This window comes from Diaporthe citri, assembly GCF_014595645.1.
Source record: "Diaporthe citri strain NFHF-8-4 chromosome Unknown scaffold_6, whole genome shotgun sequence".
In the NCBI taxonomy this organism is placed as follows: Eukaryota; Fungi; Ascomycota; class Sordariomycetes; order Diaporthales; family Diaporthaceae; genus Diaporthe; species Diaporthe citri.
The window spans coordinates 250,867-271,304 of NW_025064851.1; the positions used below are offsets into that span (position 1 = coordinate 250,867).

General features: G+C 55.7%; 5 protein-coding genes across 5 annotated transcripts; 2 read left to right on the forward strand and 3 right to left on the reverse strand.

The window, feature by feature from the left end:
- Positions 1 to 2,024: 2,024 nt before the first annotated feature.
- Positions 2,025 to 2,833, reverse strand: INS49_012102 (uncharacterized protein; the record flags this gene model as incomplete). The annotated part of the gene is made up of 2 exons (XM_043172807.1): positions 2,025 to 2,696; positions 2,783 to 2,833. 2 exons carry the CDS (start codon positions 2,831 to 2,833, stop codon positions 2,025 to 2,027), a joined length of 723 nt encoding a protein of 240 aa, XP_043022104.1.
- A 1,625-nt stretch (positions 2,834 to 4,458) lies between these two features.
- On the reverse strand, positions 4,459 to 6,044 carry INS49_012103 (uncharacterized protein; the record flags this gene model as incomplete). The annotated part of the gene is made up of 4 exons (XM_043172808.1): positions 4,459 to 5,475; positions 5,556 to 5,704; positions 5,761 to 5,830; positions 5,916 to 6,044. 4 exons carry the CDS (start codon positions 6,042 to 6,044, stop codon positions 4,459 to 4,461), a joined length of 1,365 nt encoding a protein of 454 aa, XP_043022105.1.
- A 4,152-nt stretch (positions 6,045 to 10,196) lies between these two features.
- INS49_012104 (uncharacterized protein) lies at positions 10,197 to 11,976 on the forward strand (the record flags this gene model as incomplete). The annotated part of the gene is made up of 3 exons (XM_043172809.1): positions 10,197 to 10,408; positions 10,481 to 11,711; positions 11,773 to 11,976. The coding sequence occupies 3 exons, from the start codon at positions 10,197 to 10,199 to the stop codon at positions 11,974 to 11,976; spliced, it is 1,647 nt and encodes a 548-aa protein (XP_043022106.1).
- A 733-nt stretch (positions 11,977 to 12,709) lies between these two features.
- Positions 12,710 to 13,182, forward strand: INS49_012105 (uncharacterized protein; the record flags this gene model as incomplete). Its single annotated transcript, XM_043172810.1, has 2 exons — positions 12,710 to 12,970; positions 13,039 to 13,182. 2 exons carry the CDS (start codon positions 12,710 to 12,712, stop codon positions 13,180 to 13,182), a joined length of 405 nt encoding a protein of 134 aa, XP_043022107.1.
- A 2,153-nt stretch (positions 13,183 to 15,335) lies between these two features.
- Positions 15,336 to 19,723, reverse strand: INS49_012106 (uncharacterized protein; the record flags this gene model as incomplete). Its single annotated transcript, XM_043172811.1, has 4 exons — positions 15,336 to 15,694; positions 15,763 to 19,155; positions 19,211 to 19,280; positions 19,373 to 19,723. The coding sequence occupies 4 exons, from the start codon at positions 19,721 to 19,723 to the stop codon at positions 15,336 to 15,338; spliced, it is 4,173 nt and encodes a 1,390-aa protein (XP_043022108.1).
- Positions 19,724 to 20,438: the final 715 nt, after the last annotated feature.

A 20,438-nucleotide genomic window follows, 5' to 3' on the forward strand; every position in this document is an offset into this window, starting at 1 on the left:
CCTCCTGGTGATGACGGCAAGGTTGGACAAGCAGCCACTCATTTCGGCTGAGAGGGAGAGAAGCTCAGCGGTGGCTGGCCGCTCAACACGAGTTGTAAAACCATGATGTCCAGTACGCACTTCCGTTTGGCGTACTTGCTGCTTGATATTATTCATAAGACCGTCGACTTCTCTGCATAATAGTATGGCACACAACAAGGCCGGGATGTGTGCGATAGCAGCCAGAACCTGGATGAATCGGCAAGATACAAGGTCCTGGAAAATGTCGATTTTGCGTTGTTGGGCAACGCAAATGACACTTGTGAGCCCCGATACCGAGTCCTGTGACCATGTTACACCGAGGTGTGGATGATTGCAAAAGTAAAACGTCCGCGTCCCACCAAAAGCCTCTACCACCGAGCCAGCACCCGCGAATGTAGCCCGAAATCTCGACTGCGCGAGTTCGTGGTTGAATCTCTGAGTAAGTCGCTCAAGCACGCCGTCTTCGACATCGTTAACCCTAGACCGCCTGTCATGTGGAATCCAGACTACTCGAAGCACGCGTCTCTTCCCGTTGGAACTTCCGTCGATGGAATGGGAATTGTTGGTGTCCTCGAGCCATGCTGGAAGCTCATCATTCCTCAGCATTCGGTGTAAAGTATGATGATCAGATTCTGGGCACCTCGATTGCAAGATCTCGGATACTGAGACGAAGTCGTTGCCTGAAGAAGAGTTTTTATCCCAAAGGCACTGTCTTGACGCCAAGTAATGATCCAATGAAGCCATGTTGTTTATGCGGTGAATGGAATAAGTTTATGAAAAGATTATGTTCGCGGAAACTAGATATTGGTGTACGAGTTTTTGGAAGCAATCAAGTCGTGCTTGCTTTCCAGCTCCTTAAACAAGGTGAATAAAAATGCCTAAGGGGAGACTGGATGGTATCCTGCCTGTTAAAGCAAATTGCCCGGGCGCAAGGCAGACAAGCTGGGCAGATAGTAAGCCATTTGAGAAATCGATACTTTCTTGCAGAAAGCCTTCCCTGCACACAAATTTGCCCATTGGAAAGATCGACTTCGATTCCCTCCACATGTTGCAGCTCGGGGAAGTGCTGAACTCAGCCAGCCATCATTCGCCTCGCTTGACTGTACAAGGGTTGTGGGCCGCGGCCTAGCACCGCAGCGTCCTGCTGATAAGCATGTCCCATCGGCCCCACCACCTTCGAGCAGCATTTTGGGCAAAACGCCTTGCTGTTGAGACACGGCGAGCTTTTTTTTTGGGGGGGGGGGAGGGAGGGAGTGGGGGTTGAGAGGAGAAGGGGGGAAGACCAAGCATGGGCATTGAGAGGTGAGGCTGAAAGCCTGGGTAAATGCAGATCATCCGCATCCATGGGCACGCTGATGCTTCTTCACACTTGGAAAGCCCCTATTAAACTCTGAGCGCTCCCAGGAATGGAATCGGCGTATTTGGCCTACCTCAAATTGTAGCAACATCACATACCATGTAAAAGCCCAGCGGATATGTATGCAGTAACTGCAGCTGATACGGCTATGAAGAGGGTCTGTGAAAGGTTTCGCGGTACTCTGCCCACAGGCTCCAGACAGAGTTATGCGATGGCGGCATGAATCTCACGCAACAGGAAGATACGGATAGTTTAAATACCGGACAAGAAGGAGCCATACTCCGTGGGTTGCGGTGGAGGAGGAAACCCAGATCTGAAGGCTGGGCGTAGGGCAACGAAAGCCCACGGATGTCCCGAGCCATATAAGCCAGATGTTAGAATGGTAGCAGGATGGTATTCCATTTCCCTCTAATGACCCCTAGAACGCCATGACGATGCTTCCGCAACCCTCTCCCAAGCCAGATAGATGCTCCCCATGATCTCAAGGGACTCAGCTCCCCGAGCAGTTTGTATCTCGAATACTCCACCGACGCCGGCGAAATCAGATGGAAGGCAACACAGCAGGGTCCATGCACCAAAAAACAAGCAGCATCTTCTTCTAATGCTCTCTCTCTTTCTCTCTTTCCTTGCCCCCCCCCCTCCCCCTTCACAGACTCGTGACCCCAACGGTCCACCCCTCCCCGATGCGCCGCATGTCCGCCCCGAACCGCCTCGACACGATCCTCTTGCCCCCGTGGCCCGTGAGCGGCGCGTGCTCGTCGGGCTCGTAGAAGGGGTTCTGCAGCAGCCGCACGTACGCCGTCTGCATGGCGCGGAACACGGGCTTCATGTCGCCCTCGCGCAGGCCCACCACCGCCGCCGCGCCCCTCCTCGCGGCCGCGCTGATCCCGCCGCCGCCGCCGCCGTCACCACCACCGGACCCCTTGGCGTCTTCCGAGGAGGTGGAGGTGTTGCCGCCTGCGCCTGCGGCGCCCGACGTCGACGAGGCAGAGGACGGCAGGGCGGCGCTGTCGATGCGCCGCCCCCGCATGTCCACCACCACGACGAACTTGACCCCCGTGTTGGTCTCGTACCCGTACGCGGCGAGCCTCTCGTCCACGGCGTGGAGCAGGCCATAGTCCCCCGACAGCGAGCCAGCCCCGCCACCGCCGCCCGAGGTTGCGCCGCCCCCTCCGACGGCCGAGTGCTTGGCGCGCAGGTCGAAGATGTCGAGCGTCGAGGACAGGAGGAGCGAGAACTGCAGCGGCGTGCGGATCGGCTTGAGCGTATTCGTGGCCGGGTCGTGGGAGGGGAAGATGGAGATGTGGAGGGGGTTGTTCTGTGGTGGGAATTACTCGGGTCAGATTTGATGCCTCCTCGATTCCAAGGCGTTTGGCGCGGGGGGTTTTCCTTTGTAGAACTTACATTTCGGCCTATGACGCCTAGGCAGGCTATGGAGGGTATCGCAGTCGCCATGGCTGGCTATCGTCGTGGTCGAGGGTTCGGTGGAGGCCCCGCGCGGCAGACATGAAGCAGCAGAGTCCAGATGTTTGAAAGTCGGGAAGCTCAATCAAGACGGCCCCCGGTCATAGCTCGCTGGCACCCCTTGCCCCATCCCCCTGATAGAGAGAGCTGCGGGACCAGTCCAGGTACCCAGGTACTTGGCCTCAGCGACCGGACCGCTGTATGTTGGGAGTCGGGTGCTCGGGCTTTACGGTTGACATTCAAGCTACCGTTTCGAGAAGCGGATTTTCCTTTCTTCCATCATCTGGGACGAGCGACTAATGGCCATTGCCGGTTTGAAAATTCCCAGCCAAGCTTGGCAAGAGTCATTTATGAGCCAACCGGAGCAGTTGGTGGCAATCAAGCCTTGATGGGAGCTCAGAAGTCGCCCTCCGGGGGCATTTGGCTGCCTCAGACACAACCATGTCCGGCTGCATCACGGCCGGCCGGACGCAGCCAGCCCGTCGAAGTCTGTCTTCTGAGGCAAATTCACCGCGGCGAGCTGCAATTCTCATGCTGGTCGACATCTGGCTTCCGGCACGCATGGGAACCACGATCGTTATTTTCGATGCTTTCCTTAGATTCCTATTGTTTTGCCCATCTACAACCCGCCGCCTTCTCCGCTCACTCTGCTCCCTCCTTCATGTGCCCACCTCCGTCTTTTGCTCTCCCGTACTGCTGCATCGATGAAATAAATTGAGAAGAGAAAACAGTATTAAAGGAACAACTCCTTATGCTAGTCCAGACTCCGCCAGCAATGAAATAGAAAGACCTCAAAGTTCAGCCTCATCACCGACAGACAAGATGGGGCTGCCGAATCGCTCTCGCAATCGAATGTCTCCTGCGCCGAGGCTGAACTCCCTCTACACTCTAGCTCTCCGTCGCTGCAACAATCTTCGCTCCTCGTAGTGTCGTAAAAGCTGTCCAAGTATGATATACAATGGCAAAGCTGGAGACAGGTGAGCAAGGCCTCTTCACAGCCCAATGTGTAGAGACCTTTTGGTTTCATGAGAACCACTGTCGACGCCGTATTCACACACCATGTGTATGTCGTGTGATGACAGAAACAGTGCGTCGGAATGGAGTTATCAATGCCGGCCGGAGGAGAATGGGCTTGAGCGGTGGGACCATCAAGCCGCTGGCCAAGCTCGCCTCGGGTTGTGCTCGTGTCTGGGTCCGCTCATGGATTGTGCCCCTGTAGGCCGCGTCGGAACTGTGATGGGCAGGCCTCGAAGCTGCGCTCGATCGGGCGGTCACGCCGGTCGGTTGAACGGGGGGTTCGGTGAATACACGTTCGTAAGGTGGGAAATTGATTAGGAGGGACCACAAGGTCTCAAATGCGTATATGAGAAAAACCGGGATATGAGCGAGCGTAAAGTCATGAGTATGCCTCTATAACCGAGAAAATCCGGGACGTATCGAAGATGAATCCCCCCTTCGAAGGCCGTCTAAACATCCTGCGGAACCCATTCCCCGCAACCAGAAAGGCGAGGGCGCGCCCATTACCGTCTGCGCCCAGGATTAGGCGATCCAGATTACAATTATCGTAGAGCTCCAGACTGAGACGGACCAAAAGAACAACAGTCAGAACCAGGCGCCTAGCCACAGCAGATGGCCTTCATGAATTTCTGGAAGCCGGTCGGCTGCTGGGGCTCAGGCTGCCTTCCAGTAGTTGTCGGCGTGGGCTGGTTCATCGCCTGCGTCGAGTTCATTGGTTTCGGCAGGTTCTGGGTACTGGCCTGGAATTGGGCCTGCGTAGAACCTGTCGGGGTTGCCATGTCGCGGAGACCCCCGGCTCCGGCTCGGTTCTGCATCATCAAGCGGTCTGGGGCGTTTCGCCGGTCTCCCTTTGGACTCTGCTTGATCGGCGAGGGAGGAGGGGGTTGCGCGGCATTTAAACGGTCCATTGTCAGGCGTGCCCGAGGGTCGGACAGGTGAGGCGTCGTGTTGCCGCCCCGCGAGTTGTCGTGGAGGGCCATATTGGAGGGACCTGGTCTATGGTCAGGGTTGTGCAGCGCGCCGGGTCGGTTCCACTCGCCCTTCTTTGTTTGGGCCCTTTGCAGGAGTTCATCCCAATCGAACTTGTTGTCCGACTCGTCGATCTTGTTTTCTCTTGCAGCTTCGGTGAAGAGGCCGCGCAGGTAGTCGTAGTCAGGTGCGTCCTCGAAGCCCAAGTTCCGAACGTAGAACAAGTACGTCTCGAACTGGGCGGGGAAACCCTCGCAGAGGTCCTTGATGGGTGTGGTCTGCTTCTTCTCCCCGATCTTCTCGTATTTCTGCTTGTTAGTCGCAGCTTTCAGACCTTGCCACGGAAGCCCTCCTCGAAGGAAGTACATGAACACATGACCGAGGGCCTCGAGGTCGTCACGTCTCGATTGTTCTCGTCCAAGATGGGTGTTGATACTCATATATCGTGCCGTGCCAGATAGAGATTTCCGCTCTCGGTAGGGAATGTGTTGCTTCGTCTTAGGATCCCGATACTGCTTAGCCATCCCGAAGTCGACAACATGGATAACATTCTCAGTTTTGCTAGGTATCTTGCCGATCAGGAAGTTGTCGGGTTTGATGTCTCGGTAGATGAGGTTCTTTTCGTGGATGGTTTGGACGCGAGAAAGCTACAGTGAGATGTCAGCACATGGCAAGAGCGCAGCCTCGCGACATGCCAGGCAAGGACAGCCCGCTGGAAACGGCTCACCATTTGCTTTGCCACCATGATGACAGTCTTCAGGCTGAATCTGCGCCCACAGTGGTCGAATAGATCCTCCAATGACGGTCCCAGGAGGTCAATGACTAGAATGTTGTGAAGACCCTCTTGACCGAAGTAGTACACGTTCGGAATGCCGGCTGCGTGGATGGGTTAGTGAGTCTGCGTGCTGGCGATCAAGACCAAGATGACTTACGGCACCCAACGAGGATCTTATACGTCCTGTACTCATCTCGCAATTGAGGAGCATCGCTCTTCCTTGGTTCCTAGGGCGCGCGAGAGTTAGTGTCTGGCCGTCTAGGCGGACGACAAGCCAGCCGCCGAGTACATCGCGACGCATGAGCAACATACAAATTTAATGGCAACTTGTTGATTGTTCAACAAGTTTGTTCCCTCAAAGATGACACCAAAGGAGCCCTCGCCAATCTTCTTCCCTACTCTGTAGTGCACACCGACGACGTTCGATGAGGAGGAGGCCATCTTGACGGAAGGACCAATCCTCTACGGACGCGAGGAAGAGCGTGTGACGGTATGAAGGATGGTTCGAGAGATGGAGGCGAAAGGGGTGGCCGATACCGAGTGGTGATTTTCGGCTGGGTAATTACCAGCGGGCCCGGGACGGAAGGGCCTAGTTGAAGCGAAAAGGGGCGGTCAGCAAGGCAACGCCGCTCATTTTCCGACGACCGAAAGACACAAAAGACGGCACGGGGCTTCAGTGACGGCGAGGCGTGGTCTCAATTGCCATGGGAGGTAGGGAAAGGGACGGGAAGGTGACAATTGAAGGATGTGGAGATGGGAAAGCAGAGCAATGCATGAGCAAAACCAGGAGATGGATAGATGGTGTGGTAACAAATGGGGAAACCTTTAGTCTGGGCACTGGGGAGGCTGTAGCAAGAGAGGGCTGCCTGCTGATTGCTTGGTGCCGATGGGCTGGACCGGGGGGGGGGCAACGCGAGTCACACACAGTTCGCGCGGTACGCACCTTTTTTTGGGGTCCAGCAGGACCTAACGAACGACCTGACCAGGCTTTGGGGGTAGGGGAGGGGACCTGACAGGAGGCGAAGCTGGCGTTGCCGGCGATCGGTTGTGGCCAGGAGAATTGCCCGATGTACGGACGGCTAGAGGTACCTCGGGTAGGTCACTCGTCTGGCCAGGCTCGTACTCTTGAGAGATACAAAGTACCCGTGTTCGCCTAGCTGGCTGCCCGTTGGAAGTGGGAAAGGGGAGGTACAAGCTCAGGTTCTAGAATGCTGGCATAGACCGATAGGCTGGAATGAAGAATTGGTGAAGGCGAGAAAGAAAGGGATTGTCGTGTGCGGCAGGAGGGAGGACAAGGCAATGGCCTCAACGAAGACGGATCGTGGGTCCTGAAGGTCCTGGGTTGTCGGTCGGTCGAGAGACGAGCGAGGAAGCAAGCAAGCGAGCAATGATAATAAGGCAGGCAGAAAAGAGGCGTTGCAGAATGGATTGTCGCCTGTTTGGGCTAGGTGGCGCCGATGGGCAAGTGCAGGCGGACAGGTCTAATAAGTGACGACTATCTGCCGCTATTCCTTGCCTCGCTGGATTTCCGTCCCTTCAAGGTCTTCGGGTGCTCGGAGTTGACCTTGACCTTGACCGTGGCCCCTGCTCCTGCGTTCTGGCTGAGGAAGAAGAGGCAGAGAAGGTGAAGAAGGTTGCCTCGAACTTGGCCGGGCTCGGCGTCGAGCTGGCTGAGCTGGCTGATGAGCTGGCTGAGCAGGCTGGGCTTCCAATGGCCGGGCTGGGCTGGGCTGGGCTGGCTGGCTGCTGCTGGGCTGAAGTCAATCGGGCGTGACTTGTGGGGAGAGAGGGAGAGAGTCCGAAGGAAGAGGGAAAGGAGGGAAGGGGACCGCGGCAGTTTGGTTGGTTGCAGTGCAGTTGCAAGGAACCGAACGAACGAACGAACAGGACAAGAGAGGAGAGACATAGACAGGCCACAGACACGACACGACAGAACACGACACGGCAGGTACGGGCAGAACGGGGTAGGCTACGTACAGTCGACAGGCTGACAGGAAAGCACGCCCTGGCTCAGGCGGGGACAGATTGGAAGGCTCGACCCGCACAGGAGCAGAACGGTCGGTTCATGAGTGGGTTCAAGCACCAACCCCCTGCCCCCAACGGGCCTGACAGTACCTACAACGTACCGACAGCAGAAGGCCTACCGTGAGGGCTACCTGGGCTAGTGCGTAAATGCTGGATGCTAGAGGCTGGGGCAAATCACCCACTGCCAGGCTGCGTCGTACCTAGGTGCCTTTTGGGCCTGTGAGCCGGCCACTGGCGTTGGGAGAACAGGGGACAAGGGGGTCCCAGGGTTGCAAAGGGGGGGTCGGGATGTGTAGATACTTTGGTACAGGGGGGACCGCTGGCCAGCAACCCACCCACGCACTAGCACCAAACGCGTCGGCATTGGCTGGGAGGTTGCTAAGAGGTGGTCGGCCATTTGTTTGTGTTTGCAGTGTTCAAGCTCAGCACGGCCTTCCCGCTCGCCCCCAAACCCAGCAAAATGACAAGGAGCGGGAGGAAAAGGGAGTGAGATGCAGCCAGTACTCCATACCTGTGGTCTCCCAATATCCCTCAACTCGACAATGAACGACAGGGCTCGGGACATAGGGGAAAAGGAGGTGGTACGGAGCTGTCATGTAACCTCCATGCTACAGCCTTGCCTGGTTGAGAATTCTACTGTGCAGCCTGTGTTTTGGTGCCAATGTCATGACAATACCGAACCAGATAGACTACACAGACAGACAGTACCGTTTTGGCTGTGTCTAGGTAGACTATGTACAGATTATATATAGATGCAGATGCAAGTGCACATCCGACTGCATATGCACATGTCTTGTCTGGCCAGGTCCTCTCGCCCAATCTGGGAGCCCTACTCGCCAGAAGTGGCGCCCGGTCAGTCAGCAAGCAGCCAGCAGCAAGGAGCCAGCAGTGCCCAGCGACATAAGCTTTGCCCTAGGCCGTGATCGTCACTCTCGTCAGCGCTACAACTATGCTGTGCTGAGATGCATAACGGGTCGACGTCGCCCATCTCCCATCAACATCAACATAGACAAGCTCAGGTGCACGAGTTGGCTCTCGACCGGCCCGACTTTTAGATAGGACAATAAAGTGCCCCCTTCTGCGCCCGCCGGACCGGCTGATGGGGGCGGGAAGCCTCATTTGGGCCCAACGTCCGGTGACGACAGGGCACGGCTCATACACATCGCAAACAAGTACGCGAATCATTAGACCTCTCTGGGGCAGCTCGCTCGTCGTGACCAGGAGCCGTCGACCACCTTATTTAGCAGGATCAGCCGGGCATGATGATGGGCCGGCGGGCGGATGGGCTGAAGGCTGATGACCCTTTTCTCCCTGCCCTCTTGCCGTCTGCCCTGGCCGACTTCCGGCCCTGCGTTGGGGTGGAAATGGATACCACCCTACCTTGCCTACCAGGACGAGACGAGCGAGAAGACCCCAGGCGTGCAGGCGTGCCACATGCACACACCAACAACAACTCACACGCATCCATATCGCCGGCAATTGCCAGGCGACAGTTGTGCTGTGTTGGTGCTGTGCTGTGCTGTGATGTGGCTGCACCCGCTTCTGCATCGCCCGTCTTCCAACGGGGCGGGCCTCTCTTGGCCGCCGATCCTGTTTCTCACGTCACACAGCATCTTTTCTTACCCAGGCGCCCTTTCCTCCCCTTTGCTTTCTGCCTGGGTGTCTTCTCTCATCGATCGAGCGGGAAAGTGCGAGTCTCGTCTGCCCGCAGATGAGCTCATTCAACAATGGCAGGCTGTCGGAGAAAAGGCCTGCCAATCGGGACCCGCAGTACCCCAGCTGCTGGGGGGCAGCTGGCCGTGCTTGATGCGACCGTAATCTTGATGATCCCAGGGATCCTCCGAGGAGATGGGCCCTCGATTGGAAGCTTGACATTGCATCAATGCCAATGCGCTCGCTCTCGTGCCGTCCGTTCGTGACCGATCACCACCAACACCACCGCCCACGGGCCACGACGACTAATATGTATGAGCCGTGTGTCAGTGGAAAGCCATGTGCCCCCCGGCCTGCCTGACGCAGCCGCGTGCGTGCTCGGGCTGACTGTCGTCAGCTTGGCGGTTTCTAAATTCCCAGTGAGCGAGGCATAATATATTGCACCTGAGGCTCGCTTAGCTGTGCCGCAGGGATGCGCCGTGCCCGCGGCCGGCCGACGTCCACTGGCGGCTGTCACATCGCTTTCATTGGGCTGCACGCCCAGGTGTGCTCGCCAGCCGCGCTGCCAGACGACATGCGAGCTTTGGCGCCACAGCGGCAAGATGAAGGGGGAACTGCACGATGGATCTGATCGAGCCAATCTGGGGAATAAGCAATGGCGGTGTCGGCTGCTCGTCGTGCAGCAAGCAGGCCAACGAGAATGAGGGGGAATGAGGCAAAAAAAAAAAAAAAAAAGCAACGAGCCACCAAAAACCGCCCATATCGCCATTGGTCTGTGCCGTTGCTTCCAGATTAAACTTGACGCGTGCAAAGGATGGAGCTCGTCTCGTTGCAATCAAAGTGTTTCCAACTTGATTGGTATCTGCAGCCTCGACATCCACAGGCCCCATACCCTCGCTGTTCTCGAACTCGACAATGCCAGGACTTTTACACCTGCCGACCGAGGTTCTGACACTGATCGTCGAGGAGGTCTGCATCACAGCGGAGCTCGACAACCTGGGCCAGACTGTGACGGTGGAGCTAAAGTGCCCACCCGGGGACGTTGTGGATGAAGGCGTGCAACGCCACCCATCGTTGAACGCCCTTGGCGGTGCCCAGGTTGTTCGTTATAGCGGCAGCCGTTCAGAGTGAGTGTGGCGTTTTCGTCTCCCGCCGTTACAATAGCTGGCAGAGCACGCTTTTGACGTCACGAATATCAGCATACGGCACCAGCGTGATCAGCTCGAAGCGCTCCTCGTGCAGCGATTCAGGGAACAAAGCCTCGGCAGGGTTGTTTCCGACTCGTTCCTCCATGGAGTGCACGGTTCGCACAGGCTGGAGGGTTTCTTCCAGAGCGTCCAGGCCGAGGCGAATGAGCTGATCCTCAACCACAGGCCCGACACTCGCTGCCTTCTCGCCTTGGCCTCAGCCTGTCGGCTGCTTCGAGCTTGTGCCGAGCCGTTTCTATACAGGGTCGCCGACCTGTACTATGGAAACCCGTGCGCTTACGCCGAGCACCTCGGACTTCTTCTGCGCTACCCGCACTTGACGAGGCATGTTCGCCTTCTCTCCTTCAGCACTTTAGACGACGAGAAGTTCGAGAACGACCCTTATGGCTTTCTACCACCGGGTCAGGGCCAGCTCGCCGAGGCAGTAGCTGGTCTAGTGTCACGCGACGGCCCAGTCTCAAGAGAGGAGATCTGGCGAAGCCTTGGCCCCGAAAGGTTCGGCTCTCACGGTCTGCACCCATCGATGTTTCGTGCCATGTTATTATTCCTTCTGCCAGATGTACAGTCTCTAAAGATTGATCTGGCTTTCCTAGAAGAGGAAAGCTTGGCCGAGCAAACTCGTCGGGAGTGGCTGTTTCGCGCCTTGCTCCAAGAGCCCAACGACGTGTGGGCAGCGGGCAAGGTGCCCGCCCTGCGCAACTTGCAAGAGTTCTCCTTGATACTGAGAGACCATAGAGCTGGGAACGCATTTGATCCAAGGCTGCTACTGCCTTTCTTGCTGCTCCCAAAGATGCGCACGTTCTACACCTCGCTACTTAATACCGGCCACCATTTCCTCCTCATGAGTGAACGTGAGAGGTCACAATGGTCAGGCAAGTCAGCAGTGACCGAGATGATCTTCGACTTCGTGACGGTCGATGGCTTCACCATAGACTCGCTCCTGAGACTCCCAAGCGCGTTAGAAAAGCTCACGTTGAACTCTTACGCTGCGCTACCCTCCGAATGGGCCTTCGATCCAACCTATTGCGGAGATACGTATAAAATATTACTCGCAAATCGAGTACTTTGGTACGCTCTCTGGCACCAGCGCCACTCTCTAAGAAGGCTGACCATCCGCTGGGCCAATAACCGCGCGGAAAAGCCGTTACCAAGCCTGAAGCCGTTCACGGTGCTCGAGGAGCTCACCGTCCCCCTTGCAATGCCCCTGCACAACCGCGCTTGCGTACACCCAATTCCCCGTGCGCACGTGGCAGCTCGAGATTCTCGCTCTCCTCAATGACAAGGAGACCACTGCTCCCAGATTGCGTCAGGTTACTATTGAGCATAGGGTGGAGGTTTCGGATGGCCCTGCGTCGAAATATGAGCTCGACGCGGAGGCTGTCATCAGCCTGGGAAGGCAGGTCGGCGTGGAGGTCCTGGTCGACTTCGTGGAGTACAAAGTGCCAGAATTCGGTTTGTCTGACACGGACGAGGAAGACAACGATTGATGTGTGTGGGAGTGTGACTGACATGTCATCACGACCCGAACGGATCCGCCCAACAGTGACCTTGACGTCGCAGTGGTATTGACATAATAACTTCTGTATCACTTAAATATATTAGGGCTGACGGCAGAGGCATTTCGGTAAGGGTCTTAAAAGTATACCTAGGCATGTATATACTAGAGGCAATCTCTAGCCTTCTAGCACGCGATCTTCCTGATTTTTTGCTATAGCAAGCAAGGAGGCTTCCAATGGCTAAAGGCCTGCGATCGAATGCGAATATGACATCACTCTGGCTTGATAACAAATCTTACGGCTTCATTAGGAACTAAGCTGTATGCTCGAGCGTAGATAGTATGGATTGGTCATTGCCAGGGAATACAGCATTTGTTCTGTTGCATAGTTTTGATTTGGTATCATAGCTTAGATTGTTGTCAGCAAAGACTCCACTATTGCGGATACAGCCAGGACAGAAAAGCAATACCGCTTACCCTTGGGGTCTCTGTGGAAACCTTGGCCACGTCCGTTGGGACCGCAGAATCCAAGCCCCATAAGCCGCGAGCGCTTTTTGGAGTGCTGTCAGTCCTGACCTGAGTCTCTGTAATGAATGGCTGACCACTCACCTGTCTTTACAATTGACGTTTTCCCTCCAATTCGCAGCGCTTCATGGCATCTTGAGTTCAGCCACAAAGCCCATCCTCCCGCACGCACTATCGCCTCGCAACTGCTTCGTATCAACATGTCTCTCCAACACCTCGATGCTGAGCATCTCGAGCCTCTAGAACAGGCCCTGAACAATCTCCTCTCAGCAAAAATGGCCGAGCAGACTTATGCTCAGATCGTCGATGGAATGCCAATTGCTGGCGTCCATGCAGAAGATCACTGGTTTCGTGAAGGATTACCGGTAATGCAGCATGAGGAATTATGCCCTGGCGTCCTGGAGAAGACGCGCAGCTTCCGCTCACAGTTCGACATTCTGTCCCTAGAGGTCCCACCTAAGGTTGAGATTGCGTATCCTGAAAAGCTGTGTTACAGCCGCATGTACTGTAAGGCTGATTGAGTTCGCAGGTAGTCCAGGCCTACCAGGATACCCAATTAGGCTCCGTTGCCTGGAAGCTCCGACTGTTGGAACTGATTGTGATCGCGTGCCATGACATCGCCGCCTATCTATACCAGCTTGACGAGGGAGTACATAAGCACGCTGAGTGGTAGCGGACCGGAGGTCGGAAAGACTCGCACGCCTTCCGGAAGATGCGCGTGGACGAGAGGTTACCAAATGTGGACCGCCCAACCTGTTCTTCTTTCCATTATACAAGGACCCGGAGAGATTTTCCAATGGACTAGCAGACGTGGCAGCGTATTGGGCTGAACTCCGAATATTTGGGGGCGTAGTGCTCTTTGACCGTGGGCAGACCGAAGACGAGGTGAGCAAACCCCTTCCCTCTGCGGCTTGAACCAGGCGTGGTTAGAAGGCTGAGACAAAAGGGGTCTCCCTGATGTCACAAGGACACAACTTAATACTGAGAGCGGCTGAGTAGTGAAACGGAATATACATACACGGCTCTCGGGCAAGAACTCTGTCGCCGCCGACGGAGAAGCAGTTCAACGACCTCGTGGATTTCCTCGTGTCAGGAAGTCCAGATCCTGCGCGCTGCCCTCTTCCGATAGAAATCACTACTGAGAACAAGTGGCGCTGGGATGCATACAAGGGTGTGGCCGAGTACCACATCTATAAGTACCGTCAGGAGATCCCAGAAACTCGCCCACGCTCCATTCGCTGTGATGTGAGTCGATAATTCTTGTCCTGAAGAAGCCTTCCCCGTCCCCCTTTGTTGGAAAATTTTGAGATGTCTTGCCTTTTATTCTCTGCCTTATTCTATGCTTTTCCAGATTCTTCTCTTGGAGGGGGGGGGGCGAAGCGGCTACCTGATGCTGTTGTAACCCTCGAAAGACGCTACTCTACCCGCAATTATCCCGCTTCATGCCTCACCACGTGAGTGGAATAGTCAGAGACTGATACGCGGCCTGCAGCAACGTCCGTTGGATTGGCCGGAAATATTTGATTACCAGGATGCTGTGGCCGAGATGCGCAAAAAGGCCGACGGGCAGCCAGCCCTATGATGAGGGTGCTTGGGGGAAGGTGGCACGGGAGATCACGCCCACTTCCATAATCTGGAATGTGTTCGAGAGCGAATTTGATGATGAGCTGCAGCCTGATGAAAGAAAGAAAAGGCACAGGCCACCATACTTCTTCGATTCTTGACGATGGAAGGCTCCCTGTGGTGCTTAGAGACGTTATGCATCAGCTATTGAGGTTGGAAACGCGCATTTTTGACTCTCAGACACAGAAAATAATACCACTTCCAAGACATCAGAGATCCTCCACATGAGGCACCCACTGGGGTTTAATTTAATCCCGTACCTGGAGCTCAGTCCAGCGGACACGTAAACTAACATGAATATGCTCACGTCCTACCTAGCTGGTCTATGACCGCAAAGCATTTCAGCCAGATAGATACCGCAGATGACGGCTTGCCTGCCCCAACATTCTCGCAGAGCGCCAGCGCATGAGTTATTGCGTCAACTTGACCTTTCCCAACAGGTACCAGAAGCAAAAGACGTAGGAGTGAGCCTTTGAGTGTTGCGGTGGATCCAGTGCCAGACTTCGATATAACTAAGCACAAGAGAAACCTCTAGGCCTAAAGGCTGCGTGTCAAATGCTGAGTGTAAACACGATATTACTCTCGACAGCTTTTGAGTGGGACCGTATGTGCCGTGAAGGAACACAACCCACTGCCAACCAGCCAAAAGGTCTCACTCCCACAACTTGAAGTTATCTTCGACACCCGAGCAGAAGACCACTACACTCACACATCACACAAAGGCATTTTCTAAAGACCACAGAAGTATGAAAAACAAAGGCGGGCCTAGCCCACCCTAACGAAGGTTCTCTGTTCTGTTCTGTTCTGCTCTGCTCTTGCTATGCTTTTGACTCCGAACATCTGCCGTCTCCCATAATTACCCACGCCGCCAAGTCAGCCGGGCAGCGGGAAAGCATCCAAATGAATGAATGATATATAGACACGGACCGGTAGTACACCCATTCGCCCAGACCCCTTGCCCGCCATGTCCCTGTTTTTTTGGCCTTGTAAAAAGAAAAAAGTCAAGAATGATAAAAGAAAACAGCAAAGCCACGTACGCCTGCAGATCAGACCGGAACCTTGTATCCGAGCTGCGTGTCTGTCTGTATGATGACCAAGTAAAACAAAGGGGAAGTGGCCTCCTCACGTAGGCCCAAGGGGAGCTCGAAACCCAAGGCTCTGCGCTCCGTCCCTCGGTGGCACCGGGCCAGACGGGATTGCCACCTATTCCTCATCATCGTCCGCCTCGACACTCTGCACCACGTGCCCATTGCCCTGCTCGTTCACCTTGACAGGTGCCACGGGCCCGCCATTCGCGCCGTTCGCGGTCGCAACGTCCAGCTCATCCATCACCTCCCTCTTGGCCGACTCCCACGCCGCTTTGGCCCAGCGGCAGAGCTGGTTCTTCTCGACATACTTCTTGAGCTGCAAGTCCTCCCACCGCATGGCGTCGGCGCGCTTCTCCAGCAGGGTCGAGTCGTCGTCTTCCCACCTAAGGACTTCGACGTTGGGGTCCGTGTAGACACCCTGGCAGGCATCTGGTGAGAGTATGTAGTCAATTTCTTTGCCGCCTTGCTTGAGGTCTGGAAAGAACTGTCAGTAACTTGATAAACAGGCTAAATTGAAGCAACAAGTCTCGGTGGGGACTTACGGTGCCGATGGCATGCGACCATGGTGCAGTAGGGCTGCGTCTCGACCAGCTTGCTGAGCACAGCTTGGTCACTCATGTTCTCTGTGTAGTTGACTTTGGTCCAGTCGTCGCGAACGTAGCACCGTCTCCAGATGAGCCTCCTGGCATCCTCCCTCTGCTTGCCCTTCAAGCCGAGCTCAGCTAGCCGAAGTGCTTGGAAGAACAAGAAACCGGGCTCGACGCCGTAGTCGTCGACGCGGATCAGAGTTAGCAGATTGATGAGACTCAGCGGCTGCATGGCCTTGTGTGTGACAAGCTGGAAGAGATCTTCCTGCAGATCATCCGAAAGCACCTTATGCTTCTTCGGAATCTTGGGTGAGAAGGTCTGCATGGCCAGCTCGACGGCTGCAACGTCGTCGACAGCGTCTTGAAAGGCTGGGACCAGCAACTGGTAGATTTGGTCTTGGATGCGCACAATCTCGAGATCCTTTTCAACCTGCGCCAGCTGATTGTCACACCTGGCTGCTTTGCTGCGGACCAAAGCTGAGTTCCCCTCAGCCTCAGCACCAGCTCCTTCTGCCAGCAGTGTCAATTTACCCAGGCTCAGCTCAATCTTCTTGTTCCACACTTGGTCTTCTGCCTGACCCACGCCGATGAGAGTCTTGGCCGCTGAATCGAGGTCGTGCTCGCGCTCGATGTCATTGATCCAAGAAATTTTGCCGAGGCGATCATCATTCCTTAGGAACATGGTGGCGTAGCCTTTCTTATCAGATCCGGCAAATTCCAGCACCATCTGAATGCCACCATAAGCAAGCAAGAGTCTGTACGCTTCAAATGCGAAGCTTGCGCCGTAGCGATCCATGTACTCGGTGAAGAGTCGCTTCTTTTCCTCAAGTTTGTTGTTGATCTCAACAGCCTTCCGAGACTCAAGACCGCGCACTTTAGCTTGGCTGCGTAGCTCCTTGATCTGACCGACAACCAGTTCCGCAAGAGCTCTGACACTGACGTATTTCTCAGCAAGTCGAAGCGCGTCATCCCAAAGCCCGTAGTCTTTGAGCTTCAGAATCAGATCACTCAGGTCGGCCAGGATCGCCTTGCATTTCTCAGCGAATATCAAGGCCTCTTCGTCGCCGTTCGGTTCAGCCCAGCTGACTGATTCGGTCAGAGTCACAATGAGCTGGTCAGCCAGACTAGGCATCATGTTCCGAAGGGACTCGATAAGGCTCGAAGATGGGGATCCAGGGGCGGTTTGAGGTGGGTAGTACGTATCAAGCCACATCTGGCAGAGTTGGTTGAGGCGGAAGAGGTTGTTGGTGACAAAAGCAGTCGATGTCCAAAACTCGGGCAGGCCAAGGTAGTCGGCCTGCTTGGACAGGATGCCGTTCTTAACATCCTCAGCCCCAAGACCGTAGAAGTTGAGGTTGCGTTGGCGGTACTCGAGAGCTCCGTGAAGAATTTCGTAGAACACGTGTACGCCTTCGTAAAGAAAGCGCGTCAAAGATGGATCATCCGCGAGATGCTCCTTGTGATAATGCTTGATCATCTGATATGTCCAGGGCACAAAGATCTCCATTCGTCCCGTGTCGTTGACGAACCATGTGCGAGCTCGGTCGAGCTCTCCGACGTTGCGGTCAGGGTTCTTCTTGTCTTCCTCGGCGATGCACTCTATGACTTCCGAGACAACAGTCTTCCTGTCGTTGTGTGGTCTCTCGCCCAAGAATGTCTCATGCAACTTCCACAGCTCTCGGGCCATGTTCAGTTTTTCGGCATTGAAAAGCAGATGCCACTTGGTCCGACGGTCGAGCTTCACTTTTTGCGCGTTCAAGTGTGACATCAATTTGTCGAGATAACTGCCGCGCTGTCGAAGGTTTAGCTCTATCGAAGCTGGAAGGGCGGTGAGGACCGATGTATTCGAGGCAAGGATGTCGTTTGACAAATCTAAAGCCGCCTCGCCGATTTCCGCGTCAGAGAAAGCTAACTCTCTCCGGCCCTCGAAGACTAACGGGTTGTCGTCCTTGAGCCCAAAAATGACTGCCTGGTCCAACTTGTTTCTCGCAGTCACCTCAGGCGGCTTTTCGCTGGCAAACTTGTCGACATCTGTGAGGGCGACTCGAACAACACCCACGCCGCGAATCATGAGCAATACGGTCGGATTCTTGATCTTGATGCGGTGAGACCTCGGAGCCTCAGGCTCCTGACCCGGGCCCAGAGGCTCCTCCACGCCTGAGCCAACTATTTCGAGTGATTCCTCATTCCGCAGATCGACCACATCTTCATACGTGGCTGGCAGGATGTGGTTCTCCCCTTGTAATTGCGAATCTGGTGTCTCAGGCGGCGCTGCTATTGACGCCATCACAACAGCACGGTCGAATACGACGAAAGCAACCAGGCCTGGTCTTGGCAAACAGAGGCGAGTTCGTGCGGTAGCGGAAGGATTGACAGGGGTGGTGTACGAAGAGATTGTCCTGACCATCCCGACATCCAGAGTCTCGCCCTGAAGAACAACTTCGACAAGAGCGTATTGTGACTGGCGCTTGTTGCTTAGAGATACAAGGAGCAGCAGATGCTGAACGGAGTCATCATCCACAGTGAGAGCTTGGCTCAAACGGCTTGCATCGGTGTACTTCGCCTCAATGCCTCTTGGAACGTACGTGAAGTCAATGACCTCAAAGTCCACATTGTTCTGGATGGTGGGTAGGACTGATTGGAGGCCCATCAGTATTGATTCACGTGCATCGATGTTGGCGATGATCTCGTGATGCCCAGCACGTTGGACTCTCCACGCGTGGAGCCTGCCGGCCTTGGTTGCTGCCACGACGTTTTTAGGTCCAGGTCTGCTGGAGGGGTTGACCCTCACGGCCGCAATATCGCTTCGTGAAACAGCTGACTTGATGGCATTGCGAATGCTGCCAAAGACGCTTGGCCAGGCTCCGGACGACTGGCCCCACGTAGCCTGGAGAAATTGGATCGATATCGAAGGCTTGCCCTGGCCGTCTCGAACGCTCAGGTGTGCTAGTCGTCCACTGCTCAGCGAGAGGATGAATCCAGCGGTATCGGCCTTTGTGATATCGACGACGTGCTCTCCACCAAACAGGCCCGGTACTGTGTCCTCGACGCCGTTCCTTTGTTGCCGAATAAAATCGAGAGTCGCTGCGCTGGAGATGTGCTCCCAAAAAGAAACCCTGCCGCTGACGGGCATTACTACCACCAGTCCGGGCTCTTCGGTAGAGGTCCCTGCTGAAACGAGCGACCCAAGAGGCAGAGGTTCGGTGGCATGTTTTGAGGGGTATGGCAGGGTGAAAGCGAATGTCTCGGGCGAGGGCGTGGACCCGGCATATTGCCAGACCAAGGCGTGGGTGTGGGTGAGGCAAAGGCCGTAGCCGTTGGAAGTGTCGATGGCACCGTGTTGCCGTCCTAGATGTGGCTAGTCAGTGCGGGACTATGGCTGATGGAAGCCCAAGGTACCCACCTGTAGAGTCTGCGCGGATTCTATCCGGCAGGGCTATCAGCTTGCTCACGGTGTACGCGCTGGATCTCGCCTGTTTAGAGACTCGAGGTTAGTGGAGGCACGACTCGCGACGCCCTGGCACTCGAGGGGATGGATTGCTATGATGTGTTGAGCTTCACGCACCAGTTCAACGCTGCCGTCGCTCTTGCTTGTTCTCTCGGCCTGCTTAGGCTTCTTTGGCCTGACGGCAACCTCTCGTCGCATAGATTTGGTCGCCAAGGTCTGGACATTTTCAATGCCGTCGGGATGGGAGGGCAGTCTCGCGATCTTATCGTTCTTGACCTCGAGCATCTCCGGGGGCTGCGCATTTTGGGGGTCCGGATTGACAAAGGTGGAATCGGTCAGAGGACGGCGTTGCCGCTTGGCCTTTGGTTGTTGTGTCAGGCTGTTGTCGGAGCTGACAGGCCGTTGCCTCCGTCGACTTCGGGTGGCCATGGCAGGGCCGCTCTGGTTGTTTTGGTTTGGCGAGAACATTGCGACGGCGGACAACGGGGCGGATGTGTGTTACAGCTCGTGGCGTGCCGGGCGGCCGGAGTCTGTCGGTCGGGGCGGTCGCGCTGGTGATGGGTGTCGCCAAGCAGCGTTGGTATGGGGAGGGAGAGGTCGCGCGATGGCAAAGTCGATGCAGATGTGATGGCTGCGATGGTCTATTCCATGACGGTGAGGGGGTCAAGGATCGCTGCGTGTGCGTGCGTGCGTGCAGGACGACGAGGGTGCTGATGCAGGTGAGGATGGGGGGGCCGCGCGGGCGAGATGTTGTGTAAATTCTTGGTTGGATGGACCGGCAGAATCAACGCTGCAGATGGCTCACCCACCAAATGTTGTTGTCTGGCCCCAGGGTGCCAGGCCAAGATGGGTAAGGGTCAAATCCAGCAAGGGAAGAACCTCGAGCTGCAGGCACTGGTCCTGACGGTCCTGATGGGCAATGAAGGTGAGCCGCGGGCAGAGGTGATTGGGCCGTGTTGACCTGGGTCAAAAAATCACCAGTTGCTACTGGCCCGTGCTGGCAGTCAGCTTTGCCCCGTTTCCACAACGCTAGACTCGAAACGTCGAGCATGCTGTGGTAACTCACCCACACTGTTGCAGGGATGAGAGCCCCACTCACTCACTCTCTCCTTCTTGGAGCTTCCAAACCACGCGAACCCACGCATGCAGCTGTTGCGGGAGCGGGAGCTGGAGCTGGTAGAGC